The 24,325-nt window shown below is 39.8% G+C and overlaps 1 protein-coding gene across 10 annotated transcripts in view; it reads right to left on the reverse strand.

The window, feature by feature from the left end:
• Positions 1-24,325, reverse strand: part of MYBPC1 (myosin binding protein C1) — an 83,507-nt gene that overhangs the window by 58,052 nt on the left and 1,130 nt on the right. For 6 of the 10 annotated variants that reach the window (XM_036891340.2, XM_036891341.2, XM_036891337.2 and 3 more), the window contains exons 2-4: positions 9,423-9,476; positions 7,645-7,686; positions 153-191 (exon numbers count right to left, since the gene is read on the reverse strand). In XM_036891340.2, coding sequence (XP_036747235.2) covers positions 153-191; positions 7,645-7,686; positions 9,423-9,476 — 135 coding nt within the window. The remainder of the gene's footprint in view (positions 1-152; positions 192-7,644; positions 7,687-9,422; positions 9,477-24,325) is intronic. The other 4 variants (XM_036891347.2, XM_036891348.2, XM_036891344.2 and 1 more) reach the window with 1 other exon arrangement.

Below are 24,325 nucleotides of genomic sequence, written 5' to 3' on the forward strand. Positions count from 1 at the left end.
TTAAAGCCAAGGTTTTCCCTCTCGGCCTCGGCACCAGCCAAACCTGGGGCCCTACTCTGTGCACTGTCTTATCAAGATTCTCTGCCTTTTCTTTTCCTTTACTGTCAATTAATAATGAATAAAAAGGGGAGTGGGAATGGAATCATCCTAACCTGGAGGCAGGGCACTAGGCGGGGAGACTTCCTCTTCATCTGAAAAAGAAATAGGAATGAAGAGTCAAGCAGAAAAGGACTTTGTCCCAAGTATCCTGAGAAAAGAGAAAGCTGGAAAAAAAATTAAAAAGGAGAAACTACACAAAACACTTTCACCTGGTGAGAAAGCCTTAGAAGACTTAAGGTACCTGAAAGATTGGATTTCAGTATTTCAGACAAAAGAGACAAACAAACAAACAGATAAATAAAAGAGCAAGAGAGTAGGGCAAGCCAATGAAAGTTTAGATTGCAAAATGGAACCCTTTGCAAGCATTGGACGTGATTGTAGGTTAGGAAAAAAATTAATGCTTACAAAAAAAAAAAGCAGACCTTGATGAAACCACCAACTGAGGTGGTTTTTGGGTTCTTATTTCATATTAACGTCAATGACACACAAAATTCATTCATCATAATCATTTGGGTACAGACTACAAGCATATATGTGCTGTGTGAGAACTCATTCTTTCCCTGCCTCCCAAGACCTCATGATTCATTCCCCTTCTATACTTAGGAAACAGATGTCAAACAAAAATTTAAAAATATAAATCAATTTGTCATATTAAGTTCACCAATAATTATTTTAGGAACTTGATAAGCATTTTCCCAAGATTATATTGGTGTTGGCCAATGCTGTATAGTTTTTAAAATTTTTACCCATGCACATTTGTAAAGTTCAAAATATGCTTTGTAGTGTTTATGTGCAGAGGCATGGCTATTCTCCTTTTCTAAAATGTCTGAATTTCAAAGAGTCTTTACATTTTAAATGTGTAAATAAGCATTTGGGTTTCTCTGAACCTCTGCCCCTCCCCTTTCCAAGCATGAAGACTAGTGTTAGGGTAAACAGTAATGATCTTTGTACTTAGACTACTATAATAACTGTGGATTTCAAAATGTGAACTTATATGATTATTTAAAATCAGATAAAGAAAACACATACACATGACTGTTTATAAAAAAAAATCCTGACAGGAGGAGGTAAATTAGCACATTTTTGTAAAGTCTATTAGAATATCTACTCCCAATATTATTTATCAGCTTAAAATTTCATTTCTAAAACTGTCAACCAAGGATATGTTTTATGACTTTTTAGCAAAACGACTAATATAATATGTGGAGAACCTTAATGTCCTATCTTTAGAATCCAAGAGGTGATTTACTGGGTACTGTGGACTTCACGATTCTTCAGAGGAAGCTTTTTGTGGTCAAGGAAGCTTGGAAAATGCTCAGCTAATTTAAGTTAAGTTCATGTATTTTATTGTATTGTCTGTGTACATTTACTGAGGGATATCTCAAAGCCTTTGGTGTGCTAATGTGTGCCGGTACTGAGAGTGGAGACAAGAAATGATACAGCAGTTAGCATCCCCCAAACTTAGTTGACTTTTAAATCCACTAACATTCTACAATCATACCATTGGAGAAGTGTACATATTTCTGAGCTATCAGGGGAATTCTATATTTCAGAAGACTATTAGGTAATTAAAATTTTACATAACCAAAAATAAAATACATATTTCTGTATTATTTGCCATGCATTTAATTTAGTATTTAGTATATTATTCTTGTAACCTATTCAAAGGCTTTTATTTATTGAAATATGTAAAGGATCTTGATTTAAAGTTCCATAAAAATTTTTGAAAATGAAGTTTAAAATCTTAACCAAATCCTGGAAAGGAACTTCCTTTATTAAACATGAACTAGAAACTAGAACCCTCTTGAGTCAGATGAATGTTTCATTTTATACAGGTTTTGAGGTTGTTGCTTGCTTGCTTTGGATACAGTATGTAATGAACCTTTAAGTTAATTATTTATAATGCAAAATGATTGAGAAAAGAGTATCCATATATTTTCAGAAAATGAAAATGAAAAGAGGATCAATTTTTTAAGTAAAATTTGGTGGATGATTAATTTCAAAGTCCACTAAATGTTAAGACTATTTGAGGGCACAGGCACAATTATTTTAGACTTTTGAGGCAGCACATATTAAAGCCGTGCTTTATTATATCAGGAAATGATCCCATAGAGGATACAATACTTACTTCCAAACAGCACCTACTTCTCAATTGGGAATATTTGATTCATTGCACATAATTTTCAAACTTACTGAAGTGCTAGAAAATATAATCGACAGGGAGGCAAAATGTAGTGACAATCCCCCTTTTTATTAATTTCTAAAATTTCTTATGCTGTGTTTTTATAGTGTTTCCCTTATTTTAAAAGGAGCTTTGGGCCTAGCATCCCGTTAGATTGGGAAATGCCATTGAGATGTCGGATCCTCACCTTAAGTTTTTAAAAAGTTGCCCACTTGAGTTTCATTGACTTGGGCGAGAATGAAAAGTTTCATTGTTCTTATTTACTGTGGAAAAACAGGTTCTACTAGAGGGGAAAGTGAATATACAAATCTTTTGAGTTGTGCCTGATTCAACAACACATACATGAAAAGCAGGACATCACACAAAGTACATTTTCAAACGGGACCAAACAAAAAATACAATATGTAAGTCGTATGCTCTTTTTTTCTACTTGAAAGAGATGATGACTACAATGAAAACTTAAATCTGGGTTTTGGCTCTTTAGAATACAGCATCCCTGAAGACCACAGACCCAGAGCAGCAGAGGGATCTCCCCCAGTGACACAGAAGGGAAATTTACCAAAGCAGAATTTTATTTGTCTTGATGTAACGGGAAAATAACATTTGCAAAACCGTAAGAATGATTCTTTAAACAAATGAAGTTCCCAGGGAAGAATGCCTGGAAAGCAGAGAGAAAACTCAGTCTCATAGTACAAACCTGGCATTTCAGGGGGCCACTCATGCTCTGGACTGAGAGGGAAAGAACTCCAGAGATAGGAGAAGGTAAAGATTCTTATAATTACCCACACTCTCTTCAGCAAAAAGTAATTTCTACCTATGGTTTATTTACCTTGTCTTTCTAAGTTAATTTTTAAAGTAATACTACAATTTTCAACAACTGAGATTTTTTAAACGACCAAAAGCACATAACATTAAAATGTATGTGAATTTAAACAAACCTCAGTTAAAAACTGATACAATCCCTTGCTTGATTTAGACAAATTGATGAATTCCTCGAGCAGGGTAATCAGTTGTAGTGAACATAGGCATATGTGACCAAAACAGTAACAGCGACTGTGACCCCGCATATGGAAGGCAATAACATTAATAGCTGAGATAAATACATCATGTTTTGAGGCATTTGATTAATTTATCATATTCTCTTAATGAGAACTTTGATGCTTCTGAAATCAGGATTATCTTACAATAAATGTGTATATTTAATGAGTTTTTCTTCTCCAAATCTATTAAATCAATGTTGCATCTTACAACGGTTATGTCTTGGAGAACTGAAACATACGTAATATAGTTTTTAATGAAGTTCATTACAAGGAAGCAATGTAATTAGAACACATAGATTAAACACAGGGACATTAGATGGTTGATTGCCTGATACCTAAAGGTAAAACCACACAAAAATATTTGCACATGCAAGTAACAAGCCATAGGACGACATTATATTGCAGATGTAAAGGGACCTAAATGAAGAAGAAAAATGTTTATATCATTCCTTTAAAAAATATATCATTTAGGAGAAAACTTGCTGGAACTTCTGCTGATTCACTTCCTCATCTGTCAACCACATTCATGTCAAAAGAAAGACTCTTCATCTCAAGTTATGTGAGATCCTTGATAGGCACAGGGTTCATTCACAAAAAATAGTTTATGTGGTAATATTAATGTTAATGCCTGAAAAAGGAAAATAAGTTTTTACTTCACTTGCAGTGATGACCAAAAGCAAATATTTTTCTGGAAGAAAAATTAAGAGATGCAGTAACTATTCTAATTGAGCTTACCAAAATATACACAGGCAACAAAACTAGTAAGATGCAAAAATAAAAATTGAAATGAGTACTGATATTCAAAGTAGTCTGATTCTAATGCTGCTGGTGCACGGGAACCACGCAGAGAGCCAATTTTTAAACTTCCCATAGGTCAACTGTTAAGGCACAGACAGAACCCAATCTCATCACCCTATGTTCACAGATACATTGTTGGTTGCCCAAAAATGGTGTGATCCCATGTGATCACCCTCATTATGCTCTACGCATGGCCCTCCATGACGTCTGTCTGCCTCCAAAAGGGAAATCCACTGTCCTCTGCTGATGGTCATTCTTCTAAAGCTCCCTAAAGCCATCTCCAGGAGGGCAGGACCCAGCGCCCAGACCCTCACTTGGCATAGAGCTGACACTCAGTGAAAACTTGTTGGACAAATGAATGTTAAAATAAAACATTTTGGTAGGCAGTTCTTTGGCCCTACTGAGGATATAGAGAGGAATCTCTACTCAGCATTCCATTGACTTGCTGCCTGTAATTATTCTCGACGAATTCTAAGCCACAGCAGCATTATATAAGGACGTCATCTCTCAGGATGACCACTGTGAAAGGGATTTGTGCATCTGATGTCTGTCAGTGCTGTTTGGTTAGACGCCATGTTTTTATTGTCATCTCTATTGTTTCAATTCCAGGACAAAGCGGGCAGTATCAGGGAACAGAATATCTGGAGAGAGAAGTCCAGAGGCAAACAAACAAACTAATAATAAAACCCCTGCCTGGGAAATCAGCTGTTTCCTAGACACTGCTATTAAGTGAAAAAGTTGGCAAATCTAACCACAACCACTACTTACTAGATTGATATTGAAACCATACACATTCTGTGGCTACAAAAAAAATCTTTTCCAGAACATTTCCGAGCTTTTGCAGAGTGATTCAGGCAATCTGGGAAAGGTATTAAGGCTGTATTGCTGTGAATTATGTTCTTTATAGTGACACTGTTGGAGCTATTACTTGAATATATTTCAACTAATTCAATAGAGGACTAATTAAAGTGCTGAAAATGTACTAATATTCAGGCATGGCCATTTTTCAATAGTTTTAAGCAAGTTATTCTTATAGTAAAAATCATCCATCCGTTCTGAGGATGAACACTCAGAACTCACAGCTGTGGTACCTCATTCTGAACCTCAATAACCGGGAGTAAGCATGGGGTGTTCACCCCACTGCCCAGCAAATGTGGTGAATGGAAATAAAACTCTTATCTGGATTGCCATCATCTGTATGATCAACAGCCAAGCCAGCCTGGAAATTCAATTGTTCATTCATTCTACAAGAATTTATTAGGAGATTACCAAGCACAGCTCTCTGCCAGATGCTAGAAGAAATGAGATAAAGGCCCAAAGAGGTGTTAAGACATAGTGCCTGACTGACAAAAAGTTTACAGCCTGTTAGGGAAAGGAGTGACCTGTTAATACATGATTAAGTGGAGAAAAGAGTGGTTTAACGACAGAGGCAATAGGTCCAGGAGAAATCAGGAGGAGGAAGGGGACATAAAAGTGCGCTAAGATAATCAGGAGAAAGACGCATTAAGGAGTGAAACTTGAGTTGAATGGTTAGAACATAACTAGATGGACTGGGGATTGGAGGATGGTCAAGGGCCGGGAAGGGCACCCTAGTCAATGCTGGAGAAAGGTGTTTTGTGCCTGTCCATCTTGTTTATGTTCATGCAAGGCTTCTTTCTCAACCGGGGATATACACACAGCAATAACTATGGTGTCTACTTTTTGCTTAAGTATTTTCTTCGAAATTTCCCTGTCCCTGATGAAAGTGAATAATAGTTGAAGAGGATTATATATTAAGAAATAACTTCCATTCATCCACCTTCATTATTTAGGGGTGTCACCTCCTATCCTAAATTGATTTGCATCCTAGGCACTTACAGTAAATATGGCAATTTATGGACCTGGGCAAGTGACGGCATGTGGCCATGGCCTTGCTTAACTTTTGTAAATGTCACATTAAAGTACTATTAATTTCAGGGTGCCCTAGTCATCTGGCCTTGCTCTTCCATCATACTGTGTTTTGCATATTGAAAATAATTTTTGTTGAGAGACTGGTTGACTGGTTGGCTTGTTGATTTTAACTTACAGAAAGACATTTTCTCATTTAAGCATACAAATATAATATGATGGCTTTTCAGATTAAGGGTCAGGCACAGGCTCTGTTTTAACTCTGACAGCTTGCCCTCTGGATTACATCATCTGCTCTGTTGGTTGAGTCTTGCAGCCTGGTTCAAGCACGTTTCCAAATTTGGAAACAGGTGCATGCTGTCAGCCTCATAGGGAATAGTGTTACCGTAGCTTCAGCCAGGATGCCCAAACATCCTTGAACCGATCTCGTGGAAGGAGTTCTTGGAGTTTGCACTGCCTGCATTCCATAAGCAAATAACCTTCAGACTGTGGCCCACGTGGCCAGGATTAGCATTCCTATTTCTATCCATAGGAGCCACTGAACGTCAAGGACAAAATGACTGTACAAACACTATGTGTTCGATCATGAGAGGGAGTAAGTTCAAGTTAGCTGAAGAAAAGTGGTCCAATGAACTGAAAGAAAGAAAAGAAGTATTTCACTAATGTAAAGGAGACAATAAGATAATAGGAATTAGGTCATGAAATCTGATATAGAAGGAACAAATACTTAACATGCTTTTGAGGGGTGTCCAGCAAAAAGAGAAATGTCTTACGGCAGTCAGGCAATAATTCTCAGGTTATTCTCAAATTTACATGGTTTTATTCTTTACAGAAATAAAAGGGGAACTTTAAAAAATGATGATACAAACATGTAAAGCAGAATTGTCAAATATATTTTGAAAACTCTCCTCCGTAGAAGACTAATGTTCCTTAGCTTAGGACAGAAAGTCAGTAATAACAGTGACTTCCTCCATAAGAGAGACAAAGGAATTACTGTTTCATGGATCCTATAGCACTACATGATAAAGATTATTCATTCATTTTCTAAAACTAGGTCATCTCCATATAAAATAAAAATAGAATAATATTACAGGAATAAGTGAGTTTCTGATTCATTAAGGAGCAACAAAATGTCCCTTAAAGTTGTATTGTCAACCTATATAGACCATTATATAACTCTACACAAAGACATGGCATTACAAAATGAGATGCTAGTCTTCAAAATTACTAGTGAAAGCTGGAACAGTTCATGCAGTAACATGAAAATATTCCATTAAAAAAATCAGGGTAATCCAGACAATTTTCCAAGTTGGTATAATCCCAAAACACCCCTTTCCCTTCACATGCACTTTAGAACTTGGAAATTACCAATTAATTTGCTAGCGTCCTAAGAAGTGCTTGTGATACATTATCATTGTTGTTCTTCTTTTAGAAAAGTGTGTAATGAAAACTGATCAATGCACCATTTGTCATTATGCTGACTGAGTTGTGCAGATAAGACGCAAACCAAGAGCTCGAAATCACCGTGGAAGGATACTGCAGAGAAGTTCTGTGGGGTCACCAGTGGCAATCATTACTGACCTCTTTCTGCTTCTAATTTTGTTGAATTCAGCCTCATTCTCTCTCCTTTCTACTTACCTTTTCCTGGGGTAGTTCCGGCCACCTTCTGTTTTTTTGGTTCTGTGTGGAAAGTACAAGTACATTTTTTAAAGTGTCTTAAAGAGAGCATTTTCTTCTTTGTGATGAGCAATGTGTGATGAACAATGGGGTGGGGTGAGGGAGGAGAAATTAATGAAAACAGAACAGATCATAAATATGCTACATACTTATGCTATACATGAGTTATGATTTTGTATGTAGTCACATTAAACAATTAATAAATATGATCACTTTTGCAAACAGTACACATAGAAACACGCAATACCGATTTTGTTAAAAAACCATGTTAAAACATGCTGGTGTGGGAATGAGTATAAAACATGGGTCCCTTCCTTTTAGACTCCAGCAAGGGACTGACATTTTAAGGGAGTTTGCCCCAAGCACTGGTTCCAATAGGTTGGACTTCTAGATAATATTATCATAAGGAGTCAGGATATAAGTCTTTAATTCTACAATAGTTTCAAAGAAAATATTTTGGTGCACATATTAACTTGTGGGCTGAGTTAAATGCGCTATGCAAGCAGGAACACCAGATTTTATCCCTTGAGGCCATCTAATTTTTCTTTCTTTATGATCAGAATCATATTAGTTTAGATACCTGCAAAGGGCATCTGACTTCTGGTATATGTAAGAAAAGACTTGTTTCAAGAAAGAGTTCTCTCTCTTTGGATTGATGACTAGTGAGCTGAATCTTAGATAACAAATAAGGACAATTTTAGCAGAGTTTGGGCAACCTGTTTTAGCAACAAGAGATGGGGATTGTGCAATGCATGTGACATTTGGCATAATAAGAGAGCTATCGTGGCCGAGTGACAGCACCTGGTCTGAGGAGCAGAAGAAAAAGGTTATGTCTTTCATGGCCGGTAGATTCTTAATGTGCTCAATATGCACAAAATAAATCTGTACATGCAAGGAGAAAACATCCTAAAGAAGATCCTGAGAAGAATGTCTACACCCTGTGGATGATTCTAGAAAGGATGTCAGTTTCTCCTCCTCAAGGAGGAAGAGTGACAAGACGGAGCACTTTGGGGTCTTCATGTGAAGATGCACATAATTTTGGTTGCCTCCCTCTTGGGGGCCACTTGGCTGAGCAGACACGTGATCTTTGAGAAGCCTGTCATTCTTTTAATCCTGTTCTCTTCCTTAGGTTTACATGGATATAAAAGCAAGCTCACCTGTTGTGCGTCGCTGGACACCTCCAGTTGCTAGAGTTTCACTGCAACTCTACTCCTTATGATATTGTTGCCACCTGGTGGACAAAAGGCTACTAAGGTGGACAACAGGCTGGTCCTGCTGAGCCTTGTAAGCCACCAAACCCTCCTGGGAACTCTTGCAGAGGAGGTCCTGGAGGTGTTTGATGGTGACATAGTTCAAGTTGCTCATATCCCAGGACTACGGTGGGATCTGCTCCCTGCTCTCACGAGAAAGACGTGGGCTTTGTTTGCCCTTAGCTATGTATGCAAAGCCCTCAGGCCCTTGGAGACAAGCCTCCACAGTGCTAAAAAGTGGGCATAACGACTTTGGCATAACTGAAGGGTTTTAAAAGTGTATGATGTGCCATCCAAATCAGATTAATGTGAGAGGGTTATATAAATACGATGTGTTATTATTGTTATTATAAACCTATTACAACTGCGGTCATCCAACTTCTCTATAGGAGTTAGGTTAAAGCTCACAGCTTCAGCTGAGGCTGAATCATGCCAGGCTGGGTGTTCTGAATTTGCAGCCCAAACAGGTGAGGCAGTGTTTTTACTCACCTTCTGGAGGTGGGGCCGGGGCCGGGGCTGGCGCTGGGGCTGGCACTTCATTTTCTAGAAATGAAAAGAGTAATGGAAGTGTTAGTCCCACAGTCCCAGGCTGTACTCAACACCAGGAAGCCATCTCACCTGTGCCAACAAGAGGGACAGAGCAGGAAAATCATCAACCTGTGGCATCAAGAGGCCCAAGACACACTGCCTTTTGGTGTCTGGTGTGAGATGATGATCTAGATGTTATTACATAGATTTCCAGGGGCGGCATAGTGTAGGTGTGGACAGAGCACAGGTGAAATGGGGACCTAAGTGACTTGCCACTTAGGCAGCAGGCAGGGCAATTAAGGCACTCAGGTTATTTCCCTTCTCTGGAAAAATGGACACAGTGACAGCTATTTTATATGCATAGGTTGCTGTGAGGATGAAATGAGACACAGTGAGTGGCATGCATGTCCCTTAGAGCCCAGGTGCTCACACCCTGTAGAGCCTAAGGTCAAGTCAGTGCTCAATAAATGAGACTCCACTTTCCCTGGAGAGAAAGGATGCCACAGCATCTTGACATCATCTTGCCCTCATGAGACAGACTTTCTGAATGATGATGAGATAAAAGTCCTCTGGCTTTGCAGTGTTTCCTTTTATTAGAAGGCAAACCACTGTTCACTGAGAAGCAGAATCAGCCCATCTTCCAGTCGTTTCTGGAAGATCATATGCTTGGAGTAGATTTCCAGCTACACTTATCCAAAATTTTTAGAGCTCTGGTTTTGAGGGTTTATACCTGGCTTTGGATATCCAGAATTATAGAGCAGTCTGGCAGTGAAGTCTGTTAAAGGAACTTCTCTTAGAGCATATACTATGTCCAAGCAGCTAAAGGCACATCCAATGGCCCAGGGGCATAGAATTGCCCCTGCTGATCTCCATGGGTGCCCACAACTGGGAATTTGTGACGTGTGTGTGAACCAGCCGCTCCCACTCCAAGGAAGAAAGAGGCAGCTAATGAAGGTGACCTCTTTTAAAATTATTTTCTGCTTGATACATCAGTCCCGAAGAAAAGTTTTTGTATTACAGGCACATTGGGGTACCCCAGGAGTTTTCTGTTTGTCCGGTTCTAGGGTTTTCCACATATTTTTCACAAGTGGCCTTTTTCAAGCAAAGAGGACAGTACCTAAATAAGCAGTTTAGCTCAACAGTCATCCCTATGTGCACACCAAGTGCCCTATTTCAGTCTAGGCAGGCTGGAATGGACACAGAAGGAGGAAATGACTGCAGCGTAACAGAAAGCAAGGAAGGAGGGGCACAGGGCTGCCAGGATGTAGCAATGTTTTCTTCCATCACTAATTTTTTGTGCTGGGTGTAAACTCCAATTCATGATTTAAGAAAAAAACGGCTATTTTCATTCACATGGCCATAAACTACTGTTTACTAATGAGGGAGAAAATATATATATAACCAAAGGAGAAAAAAGATAACCTTACAGACTGTCAGAATATAACGTGGTTGGCTGTGATGGAGCTTGAAGATACAGTGAGAGAATGAGTCCCCCAAAGACGGCGTTGAGGGAAGTGCCTTAGTTTCTCTGCCATGTCATGGAAAAGATCTGTAGTGCCAGTGTCCATGAGAAGACGAAACCCCTGGTCAAAGCATTTTATTTTCAGAGATCTGAGTGCAGAAATGGACCTGCAGTGTTGACCTCCTGGCTTTGGGGTCTTGTTGCAGCACACAGATATCAGAATACAGAGAGTGTGAAGCCAGTTTCTTTGACACACTATCCTTTGGACAGGGCCTTTGTCACCCAGTGCCTGATGGCCTCTTCCTGGCTATCTCTGCAGACAAGTTTCTCTGCCCTCCAGTCTTGTTCCCCAGCTGCAGGGATTACTTAAGCCACAGCTGTGTTTCACCCTGCGAGGGTGGGTTCTTGTGGCCTACTGGTTAGTCTACACTCTCGGTTCACTTCAAAGCCATTGCCGGCGGGTGCGTCCTCTTCCTCCCTCCTCTTAGTGCACCCTAGGGGCCCCTCTGCACTAGAGATGGCTTCTCTTTTCCCCTTCTGACCTTTCTGCCCCTGAGAAGAGTGATGATCTTCTCCCCAACAGACCTTTTGTATTTTTTTCTACCTGTGATTGTGTCAAGCAGACCTAGGTTTGAACCCTGACTCTATGCCTTATCACTTGTGTAATTGGGGCAATTCCTTAATCCCTACCAGGCTTGGTGTCCTCCTCTGTGAAATCAGAATAAAAAGATAAATGACCTGTTAGAGTGCAATTCCTATGCACGTGCACGATGCAAGCATGGGTCCTGGCATGTAGGTCGAGCTCTATAATTCACGGCAATAACTATCGCCATTATTGCCTCTTGGCAATCTTGGTCTTTATGGCATTTCTCTTAAGATTCTCAGAGCTAATTATTCCCTTCTATTCTCCTCCCTTATTGTCTTGGCATTCTGGACTACATGGTAATATTCTACTAAATAATTATTTTCCAGTTTTTTCAGTATGTTTCTTTTCCCTTCCAACTAAACAAGATGAAGATCCTTTATTCCTTCCCTATCTCCCTGGTGCCTCATTTGATTGCTGAAAACCCATGAAATGCATAGTGAATTGATAGAAAAGAATTCAGAAGGGAGTCCTTGGTGACGGTGCATGAACTAAAACTGACCGTGCTTCCTCATCATCTGTGTGGACAAGGGCCCATTTTGTAAGGGAAGTCATGGTGGCTTAAAATCTTGTTTTGGAAGTCAGGCCAATGGTGAATTCTAATCAGATACATAAAAGAGAATCATCTTGGATACTGAAATGGTAAATGTGTCCTGAATGTGAATTTTCTATTCCCATGGCGTCTGTAGCTCCAATGTTCTGTGTAAGAGTACCAAAATCAAACCAAAATGAGAATTTAAAGGGTTTAGTTCAACTTCCAGCAAATCCCCAGATCTTTGGTCATTCATAGCCAACTGTATCAAACAGAACTACAGAAACACTACAGGATATTAATGCCAGTGCATTTTTAGGATAATTGCAGGGCGTGGAAGCAGGAAAATGCATGCCTGCCTAGTACATAGGCAGAGCCAGAACTTCTCCTTCTCAAAATCATAGAAACCCTATTACTTTACAGCCAGTGGAGAAATAAATAAATTATGACCGCTCATTGGCACCCACTGCATGCGGGACCTAGCATATATTTATCCTTTAAATCCTTACAGCGCTATTCCGTTGGTGCAGCCCTTATCCCCCGTTTTGCGGATGGGAATTGAAGGCTTGCGGAAGTCCCACAGCCCGTGAGGGGTGGAGCCAGGCTCTACCCGAGGTACTGCGGACTCAGGTCCCCTGCTCTGCAGCAGGGGGCTGCACTTCCCTGTCTCAGCTGCTCAAGCTTGTGGAGGCAGAAGTGAGCTGACGGACTTTTCAGAGATTTTTATTGCCTTTTTACCCCGCTGCATTGATTGGTCCTATTGTTATGACCACATAGCCTCATGTGGATGCTGCCCTCTCTCTAAAAGTGGAACATCCCTCCATTTTCTCATCTAGGCAATGGAATTAATAGCGGAACCTGTCTCAAGGGCTGTTGGCAGGAATGAATGAGATCCTGCAGGGGCAGGAACATGGTAAACACTACATATGTTTTCTCTCTCTTTCCGTGGTCGTCGCTGTTACCGTAGCTGTCCTCCGACACACCTGTGAGAACGACACTCAGGTCTTCCCATACGTGTCACCTGCCGGGATCTGCCTTATTTCTGGCTTTGTGGGCTATAACTTGTTAGAACATGTTTGGAATTGGGGTGGGGGCTGAGGAAGCATCTGGGGAACGGAACAGAGGATATAGGCCCCTCACTCTCCTACTGTAAAATGGCAATAATAATTGACCTTGATAAAGTTTTCAGATATTACAGTTTGATCGACCAGTCGGTCCTGGTGGGGCAGAAAGGATAAGAAGATGACTTCTCAGCAATGTTCACGGCACTTGAAATGAGCATTCCAGCTGTCCTAAGCCTGGAGAGATGGGGAACCAGGAGCGGAGTAGGACAAACAGCGCGTGACTTGGACTGAAAATGAAACATTGCCGGGAAACCTCCCCTTTGCCTTAAAGGAACCGCTCATACATCACTTACTTTAACTACAGACAGGTTCTGTCATGCCCAGCTGCACCCATGCCTCTAAAAATCATTTGCATATTCCCCAAATTCATTAGCTGTCTCTCTAACAATAATACATCCACAGCCATTTGTACAGTACTGGCTGAACAGGGGCAGTGGAAAGATGCACCCACCCACAGGAATTCAGTGGGTGCCCATCATGAATTTAACAAGGGCAGAGGTTTCTACAAGTGGCTGAGAGGAAATAGATGCTCTAAGAAGCTCACTGTTAAACCAACTGTCCTTTTCTGTCAACTTAGTCATCGAACCGGGTGGCTCTGCTCTCTCAAATCCCTTGAGACTAGTCACCTCCGAAGGCCCTCCAGTCTGAAACTGCTGCGTGCAAAGAAATCACCTAGAGGTCTGTCCAAGTGCAGATTCTGATTGTGGGGGTCTGCCGCGGGGTTTAGTAGTCTGCATTTCTAACAGCCTCCAGGGTATGCTGACGCAGCCGATACATGACCCACAGTTTGAATAAGAAGCCTCGGAATATACCCCGAATCTCACTGAATCCTCTCTCATTACAAATGTGGCTGTGAGTAGTAAAGGGCTTACAGCACAAGGGGACATCTCCTATCTCTTTGACCATAAGCTTCTTGAGGACAAGGCCTGTCTCCTCCTCCTTTTCAAATTTTGCACAGCAGGTGTTCCATAAATATAGTTGACTGGCAGACTGCTCCTACCAGCACAAAAGCCCCTTCTCATTGTTGCCAAGAAATCAAGCACTGTCCCCTGGCACTCTAAGGGCCGCTTTCTCCATCTGTGCTACCCACAGGGAACACTATGTCTCCCACTGCTGACCCTTCAACTGGCTGAATGGAATGCTCTGAGGCACTCAACCAACCCCATCACTTCTTAACAAGGGCGGGAGAGAGTCGGCCCTCACTGCTCATACACCCCTTACCTTTTTAAGGACTTCCCCCTTTCAACGTCCAGGCTGCGTTTTACAGTGAATAACCCTCAGTCAACCAAGCCAACTCTATTGTCAGTTAGCTTGGCCACATTGCAGTTGCCAAGAGGCACCTGGCCTTAGGAGGCTCTTTAAATCTTTAGATTGAGAGCAAACAGGTATTGATTGAGGTGAGCTCCTGCTGTGCTTCTGCTTATTCAAAAACCAAAGGGAAAATTCTGTGGGACTTTTGACAGCTGGATAAAGTAGGTTTTTTGTCTCCCTCTTCCGTCCTTGACCATTGTCTCAATTAGAAAACATACCGACAGGATAAACTAAAGCAGCAGGAATACATACATTTGCTGTTTTTAAACTTCCTTTCTTCCTTTTTTTTTTCTTTTGAGTAAAGAGAAGGAACCTGGATACTCTGGGGAAAAAAATTAGCTCAGTGAAATATTTTCATGGACAATATAAAAATCAGCTGGATGCTGAGCCATCAACTAAAGCTAACTCCTTCCTTCTTGGGCAAGAGCGGCTGTTCTTGATCCTCTCTAATTCACATAGAGACTTTCTTCCCCTCTGCAATACTGAAATGCTTCCGGAGGGCTTGATCTATGTGTGGTAGGTTTTTCCTGTGACCACCGACTGTAGAAAGCACAGTATGCCACTCATGGCCTGCACAGCAACTGACGGGCACTGGGGGCAGCTACTGTAGCCGCAGCCCAGATGTGGCCTCTGTGCTCTGCTGAAAGACCAGGAACCCAGACACTCCATTAATGGTTTGGCTCTCCCCAATGCAGTCTGTTTCTGTTTTCAATGATCAAGGCTTCCATTGCCAGTAAAGTTTTAAGAGTCATGAAGAGTGTTTAAAAGTCTTAAGAGTCATTAAAATTCTCAAGAGTCACCCTGCCTGTCTCTATGTGTGTGTCTGTACACCAAAATGATATAAACATCCCAGTTTTCTTCCCATGGCTTCACTGGCTCAAACATTACATTGTTTGTCCTACTTAAAAATATTTTATGGGTGCACATGTGCAATTTAATTGAGCTTTTTGACAGCATAGAGAACCTAATTACATCATGTCAGTATGTTGGATAGGCATAGAAAAGACAGGAAGAACCTCTAGAAACAGTTGTTACCGTTGAGTTTGGAGATTGTAGGTCTTTGTGACTTTCACTCACTTTTTTTGGGTAAAATAAATAGGCTAAAATCATCCTTTGGTCATTTGGGGTGCAGGAAGAAATTGTGTATTATTCCTAATCCTCATTGCTTATTTTCAAAGTCACATTCATGCTTGAAAGAAAATATGTAAACGCTTTATGTATGTAAACATCCTGGTGAGTAAGGCTCTATTGGCCACCTCCCATCTTGCTACTTTTGGTGGTATAGCAAGTTATCTTCCTTCCTCTATTACATATGTAATAAACACTGTCAGGTGTATCCCTGTTGATGGTGGGGTCATGGCACTGTGTACATGTTGTAACCCGGGTCCCGTGTGCCTAGACAACTGTCCAATGGAAAGTGCTTTAGTATAAAATATTGTTTGCATGGGGACATTCAAAACGCTTTGAGAAGTTTTGATTATACAAATCGTAGTCTTATATGAATCACCAAAACAATAAACAAACAATAATGTGCATTTGTACTGGCCATATTGCTTATGCAGCAAAGATCGAGGTTTGGATATATACTTCATTTGCCCTCTGTTCTATTCATTATAGGATATGGGTCCACATATTTTATACCTTGGGATTTAAGACAATTGCATAGCTTTTAGAGGCAATACTTTGTTGATTTATAATAATGATTCTTCAAGTATGAGCTGGGATAGCCAAGAGCCCCTGAGACCCTTCTGGGGAGTCCATGAAGTCAAAGCTACTTTCATAGTAATATGAAGACATTTTTTGCCTTTTGCCTCACAGTCTTTCACAAATACTCACTGGAGTTTTCCAGAGGATATATAATAGGTTATGACATTAATGTTCTGGGTAATAGAATGTGTGCTGGGTATTCCTGTGTTTTTAAAATTTATCCATTTTAATTACTAAGAAGTAAATATTGATAGATACAATGGGGATCAACAAACATATTTTAGTTTTCTCAATAACTATTGAGTGCCAATACATCTGAGGGTAAAAGTCTGAGACCATATAGAATTTATGGTAAATCTTTAAAAATTACTTTATGTGTGTGCACTTAAAAAAAAATAACACACCTCATTTTGTACGCTTCATTTAGGAAAAAATCTGTAGCTTTAATTAACCCAATGAAGGAAGCAATAAAAATAAAAGCCATAAATTGATTTGGACAGCTTAATAACTTATTTTTCTATGTCCACAGTAGTAGAGACAAAGAGCAATAGTGTTTAATAGCACCTCCCCTGTTCAGAATTCAGCTGGCTAACAAACTCACTTATACACATAACAGCTGCTGGCCAGCAAATTAAAAGGGTCTCAGGAGAGCAAAATGGATTTGTCTCAAGCTCCTCAAGTCCTGCGCTTTAAGAGCTCAAGTGCTTTACTCAAAAGAGAAGCCCTGCCTAGGTCTTCAATAAGCCTGGGAACTGGGACTGGCGGAGGCAGGCCAGGTGCCCAGGGAGCAACATTTAAGGAGGCACTTATTCTCAGGGGCCGACTCTGCACTTGCAAGACCCTGAGAGTGAGTGCCTCCTTAAATGTGGTGCCGCGGTGTCCTACTGGACACTCCATACTGCCGTGCTGCTCAGTCAGATTAACGACCTGGTTTGGGGGTCCAATGATGAAGGGAAGAGAAGCGGACAGTTTCACATACTGACTGACAAGAGTAATAAAAGAGGACCACAGCCTTCTTGCAAGGGATAAAACAGGAAAGCCATGGAAAATGGTACACAATTTCAAAATACAAATAATATGATACCATGTAATACAAAAGTCAATAATTTGGGCTCTCAGGATATCAGCTGGCACAGTAACTGATACCTGCAGTTTCAGACAAAGTTAAATTATATCCACTATACTTTGTTTTTAAAAGCAAGGAGTTATATATTACATTTTGGGCATCTTTCTATGCAAACTGGTTGAAATAATAAAGTTCAAGAACAAAATAAACTCCTCTTTTCCAGAGGATCCAGCTATCAAAATGAGTCAGTTGATTTAATCCACTCATTTACTGTTGCTAAATATTGCCAAAGACTGTATTGTAAGGTTCTGAATAAGTGGAAGTCTAATTGGGCATCAAGTATGTAAATTTCCAATGACTCTTTATTCAGCTTGATGGAATTTCCCTGAATCTACAGGGGTTTTTCCCTCTCCTAATCAAATTGTTCTTATGTCTTTCTAATTATGCATGTTCCAACTTCAAGATGTTATTCCACACAGGAAGAGGATTAAAATATGGTTAGTGTTACCAAGCAACAAATAGCTTCTCACTGTTAACATGGGCCTGGATGAAATGAAACCTTTTGCTAAGATCTGGTGACTGCCGCTTCATCATTATTCTTACTATGTTTCGAAGTTAGAATCAAATGGGGGCCGGAGTGGCATAGATGGGGCAGATGGTGTGGGAAAAGTTTCCCTCAACTTGAAGAATCAAAATAATTTAGCACAAGTCAAAGGAAGTTATTGCAAAAGTGACTTGAATTGTCAACAATTTCACCCTTTAGTCTCTCGTTTGGTCTTTCCCTGGGGTCTGTCCCACGACAACCACATCACTCATATGTGATTAGGGTTATCAGATAAATCCCTCAAAGGCCTGCCCCAGGGCATTGCTGGGCCTCATATTGGGTGACTTTTTAAAAATAGAGAAAGGACAGGCCTGATGCCAGGTGGGGTCATAAAAATAAAATGCCGCAGCGGTAAACACGGCTCAATCAATCACCCACCATATCCATATGTGGTCATGGAGAGTTCTTTATGTGCTTATTTCTGAAATGCTTAGACCTGAGGAAGACTCCCACAAACCCAAACTTCATAACCTTCGGTGGCAGATACAGTTACTTGTTCAGTGTGCAGGGGACTCTTTCATCTATGTGGGAAAGGCCATGCTCCCACAAGGCAACAGGGAAGAAACAACTGGTTATCACTGTCTAACAGCTGGAGACGCCCAGATGGACATGACACATTCCAGAGGGAACACAACACTGCTCTGGAGTACAAGCCTCTTATTTGATCTGAGCTTCTGTGGGTGAAAGCTAAGATGTTTCACTGTAAGTAAAAAAAAAAAGTAAATATGCATGGTGGTGGCAGTAATGGCTGTGGTAACAGCAGCTGTTTAGAATGTATTATAAATACTAACAGAAGGTGAGGAGGTGAGCCGTGGTTATGGACCTTACAGTAGTTGTTACGTGTTGGTGGAAATGCCCTCAAAGTTTATATTAAATGTGAGGCAGTTAACATCTTATGCCAGACAATGTTTCTGAGTTTGCTGCTTTAGAAGGGAGATATTTGAGTTAGGATGTGCTAGGTTCTCTTTTGAGCTTTTTACCTTAATAATCTCATTTCATTCTTGCAAAGACCAAATAGGTTAGGCACTATTATTATTCTTCACATTTTAAAGAGGAGGAAATTAAGGCATAACTAACTCAGTTCATGGCACATCTGTTATGGTAACTGTTTAGAATGCTCCATGAATAGTATACTTTGTTTATGTCACTATGTTTAATAATGAGTATTACTTAATATACATAAAGAAAAAGTCAAAATATGTATCATATGCAGAGCAATTCTAAGGATGTCTAACTAAAAAAATGAGAAATTAAAATGTAGATGAATATACAAATAGATGAGTTTTTAGTTGTAAGTTGAGCATTCTGTTCCAAGATATATAGAATTGCACAGAAGGCAAAATCTATTATTTGATGAAGTAAAGAATTCCCAGAATTTAAATAGAGATTTGAAACTATGGAGATGAAGAATTGGATAATTTTGGAGAAAAAGAAAATACATTAGCTCTAGGTTCTTGTAAATATCTAAAGTACAAGTCAAAAGATGAGTAAAACAAAATCATAAGATCTAACATCTGACATGTTAATAAACGTAATTTTAGGTGTTGTATTGATGTGCCAAATTGGCCCATAGAAAGGTTCCTAAGGGACTAAAAAGGGCCAAAGACTTATTAAAGTGGATTTCAGACTTGAAAGACATAATGAAAGTAAGATTACAGTTAGCTTTTTCTGAACTCGTATTGAGACAAAAAAGCATGTGGTTAAATGATCCTGATCTCATTCTTTGCCAAATCAACCACTTCATGCCCTTATTTGATGGAATCTAAAATTTTGCTCTGGAAATGCATAAATATTGCATTACCCATGATATAAGAATGGAAAGTCCATAAATAATCTACCCCATGAATAGGAACGCCCTGAAATTTGGCTTGTTGCCTATCTGTGTGGCTGTCCAAAATAAATGTACTCTTTGTAAATTAAAACTGGGCCTATCCATGCAGAACAGAGCAGACAATATTGTTATTTTGATATTTTTGGTATTTTGGGGCTATCTAGCTGTGGGGATAGGAGCCCTGTTCTCTCTGGTTAGGAGACAGTTTGCATACATGTAGGAAATGAAGTGATAAAGTCTTTCCTTTTTTTTCATAGTTTCATATTCCTAATCACTATGTTTTCAAATTTTAGGGCACTGCTCTTGAGTAAACAATAGCTACTTCATGATTACCCTACCTCAAAACACTGCAATTCAGTAACTACCTGTCTACTTCTTTACTGGGTTTCCCTAGGGTGTAACACTCTTGGACCATCTAAGGACTCCAGAAAAGGCTTCTGTTCTCATCAAGAATTGATAAGGAATAAGAACAAAGACATGACCACATCCTCTCAGTTGCACACATGAAATTAAAATATTTTTCTGCTCATTTTTGATTGCATGAGCTTTAATCCTGTTCCCTATTATCTAACACACCCAAGTATGTCTAGAGAGGAGGTCTAGAATTACCACAGAAGTCATGGACTGTCGAGAGTATTTTGTGTCTCTTAATATAGGTTTCAAAGACTAATTAAGGAGTGCAGATAAAAATAGTAATTATTAACAATAATAAAAATTCTCTGTGTGTCCAAAAAGTTCCTATGAATACATTTTAAAACAGTCAGAGGAAATGTAAGGAAAAATACCAGAAATGCTTTCTAGGGCTGTAAAAACAAGAGCACTCATTTCCTTCCCAGGAGCCTCATCCCACAAATCTCTAAAATTTAAAAGACAAATGCATTTGTTTACAAATGTGTTGCAAAAACACTTTTTCATATTTGCTCAAGTTTTTAAAAAGATTATTTTTGTGCCCAAGCATTTCTTAAAAGCAACATCAGCCTGAGTAGTTTATTCCAACATTCATGTCATTACAAATAAGGAAACTGTGAATTGTGTGTCCATAAGGGACCTAAAATATAAATGTCTCAAAGCCATTTCTCATGATCAAAATAAAGGGAGCCACTCAGAGAAACAAGGATTGTAAGTGATTCCCTTCTTCTCTTCTGTCCCTCCGACCTGACAGAGAGCCTGACTCTACCTGTGTTCATCTTAGGAACTCCCTTACCCCTGACCTCACAGCTCTCCAAAAGGCTCAGGGGGACTGCTTCAGATTGGATGAGAAGCAAGGATAGAATTTGTGTTTGCAAAGTTTTTCAAAGCGATATATTTAGGACGCTTGAGAGGAAAGAATTGGCCAGTCCTTTATTTATCTTCCTAACAGGTGCAGACAGTCATAAACGCAGGCTACTAAAAAAGAATAATTTTGCCAAGCTTTAAGCCCCTCTAGTGCGCATTTGCCCCAGAGTATTCATTGTTCCACCAGAGAGCTCAAATCTATACCATACATCTCCAGTACAGCATGGCAAACATATTTTTAAGGGAAAAAAATACTGCGGCATTCATTCATATGTCTCCTTTATTTCTCATCCACATCTTTAGCTTGGCCTGAATGAACTACTCAAAGTTTGGAGGAAAATAATTGCCCTTGATACACTAGCTCCTCTCTCTTCTGTTCTTTCCCTTACTTCCTACAAATGAACTTTCCCCCAATTTCAGGGCAAGGTAATATTCTATATATGATGACTTTGCCAAAGACAAATTTATGTTGGTGTTTGAAATAGGCCATCCAGTCTCACACAGGTGGAAACTGAAGGTCAGGGAGTAAATATGGGAGGAAGGTATTCCATCAGCAGGACACCCTTTCTGATGATGACCAAGCCTTGAGCAATGCCGAGAATTAGGCAAAGGTGATGAATCCTGCTCTAGGTTCAGATAGCTGTTGGGCTTAACAGAACTTCCACATGTGAAGAAATCGCTACGAATCAAGAAAGAAAGTTACAGAGAAGGAAAAATTATGGACTGAAGACAAGTTATTCACCGTTACCATATTTCCACCTTTTCCTAGTGAAAAAGACCAACATAGATTAGATAGATCTTGTATATGATTATAGCAAAAGAATCTGCAGCAACAATACCATACCTTTGATTCCTGAGGTTAGTAGAATGGCCCCTTAAAATTATGGTTGTATAAGGACCTATATTTTGTCATATGTTTGAGTTTTTAAGAAGAGGTTCTATGTGGAAGATGAGAAAGCTATAGCATCTCTCCCAAGGTTTCGTGACTGGCACCCAAGGACCAAGGAGGAACTTCTGCCTTTTCCCTACAAGTAAAGTATATGAAATAAAATAGGGCCTCATACAGCACCTAACAAAAACTGAAATTCTTGTTAAGGCCTCAACTCAGTGTTTTAGATGACAATATTTCTAGTTAACAAATGTCTAAGTATGATAAAGAAACAGGCTTTAATGTTTTAATCATCACATATTGCAGAGATAAAATTCTGAGGAAATCATCTTTATGGGTTTAGGAGCCATTCATAGTATTTTTAAACCATGAGAGATTCTACCACAGAAGAAAAGCTGTTGCAGTTTTCTAATTTCATGTTGATAAAATTACTTCCTGACAAGAAAAGAGAAATTCCCAGTAAAAGGGGATTTATTTACACAGAATCCAGAGACACTTAACCATGAGGGCTTTTTGCACAGAGATCATGTTGTAGAGGTCTCTGAAATGCCAGGTCACAGTAAGTGCTCAATTAAGGGTTGTTATGTAAATGAATGCATCAGCAAGGCAGTCTGGGAGATTCCCACGCATCTGTAACTTCCTTCCACATCCGCTCTGTTTGATTCGAATAACTCAGTTTTACTAGGCTTTAGGTTCTGCATGGATCCAAAGTATAATATAGGGCTTTTATCTGGAACTGACAGTACAAGTAATGTAGTTCTCCAGAGAATACACAGCTGATGAGGTGGAGAAGAGGGTGAGCAGGAGTGGTTACTCCCTAAAATTCATATTTTCTTCCTCCCAAAGGGGTTATTGAGGCAGCCAGAATTTTATCAAAGGCCTAAGTGAGGCCTGTTGAGTAATTACTTCCACTAGACTTCCTCCTGGAGGTCCAAAGTTACACCTGTCCTTCCTCCTCCTCCTCCTTAGAAGGTCCAGCTCCCCCAAGACCTAATGTGAAGCTCCCAGAACTAGGTCACTGTGGACTCGGGGACAGTTGAGAGAGATCTTGCACACCTCCAGGTGCTGAAAACTCAGTGTCTTTTGAAGAGTTGCCAGGTCCCAGGAGGGCCAAACCAGTCCATGCAGCCTCTCCACCATCACAGCTGGTGGTCATGTCCTTCCTGGGCATGGCTTTTCCAGCTGGAGAAGAGAGTAATAAGATCTGTGGGGGCTGGAGGGCCCTGTTCTTTCTGCAGATAGTTTAGAATGACTGAGAAATTGGTCTGGTGGCTATCTTTTAGAGGGATGCTTATATGGGACAAAACCAACCCCAGTGAGAATAAAATCAATCAGGAGAAGGTGGCAAGGACCATAATAGTTTTGGAATTGCCACACCCCTTATGCTTCTGATGTTAACAATATTAAAATGCAGTGGGGTCACCCGGAAAACTTTTCCAGGTGCAGTTCCTTTAAGAATCAGTTCTGCTGGATAAGGAAACAAATTATCTCTGGACTTCCTCAAAGGATTTAAAAAATATCAGTAACTCTCATTTTATCCCCACTCCCCACTATGCAAATTTAAACGAACCAAATAATCTGAGTATAAAATTACTGTGCTGGGTGTGGGGATGCCTTCACAGAATATCAACAGTGCTTTTATAGCAAAAGGAGATGATGGGGACTTTGGTGTCTGTGTTGATTTATTCAAAAGAAAAAAATACATATTTTGGAATGGGGTCTGCTGAAGTTAAAGATATTTTCCTCTTTGTAGCTCTAAAATTTCATTGCCTCTAAAAGTAGAATGGAGCAGATTGGGTTGTCAAAGAAGAGAGCTATCACATCTAGCAATCAGAATAACTGAATTCATTTTATAGGCTCTACAGTCTGCCATCTGATTTATTAGTTTCTCAGCTTTCTTGTCATTTTTCAATCGAGTTTTAAAACAACAGATGCAAATTCATCCAGTACAGGCAGAAGAATTACAACAACATTCTGTCTTCAGTCAGGAAACGTAGAACGCGTTTCATCCAAATAAGCCTTGAAGAGGCTAGTCAAGTGGCAGATCAAATAAAAAGGACACTTAATACACATGTAAATCATTTGCATTACAAATAAGACACTTTAGCAGGGTTGGACTCGCTGCCTGGTAGTCAGGATTAAGTTCCCATATTAATGCATGCATTTGGTGTGGTTATTTTGGGTGGAAGACCTCATCCATCAATGCCCTCTACCACTAAGAAAAGCCAGCCTGTAAACTGATCACCACAGCCTGTCAACACTGGTTACTTAATTACATAAAGAAAATACATTTCAACGACTTTTGATAATATGCAGCATTTCATCTTTGGTTCAACATCTAGCATCTTTTTCAAGATACTTCAAAATAATAGTTGAAAGCAGTTTTAATAATTAAAAATGTAAACACTAAATACTAGTCT

The sequence above is a fragment of the Manis pentadactyla genome, chromosome 10 (assembly GCF_030020395.1).
Source record: "Manis pentadactyla isolate mManPen7 chromosome 10, mManPen7.hap1, whole genome shotgun sequence".
NCBI classification, from domain to species: Eukaryota; Metazoa; Chordata; class Mammalia; order Pholidota; family Manidae; genus Manis; species Manis pentadactyla.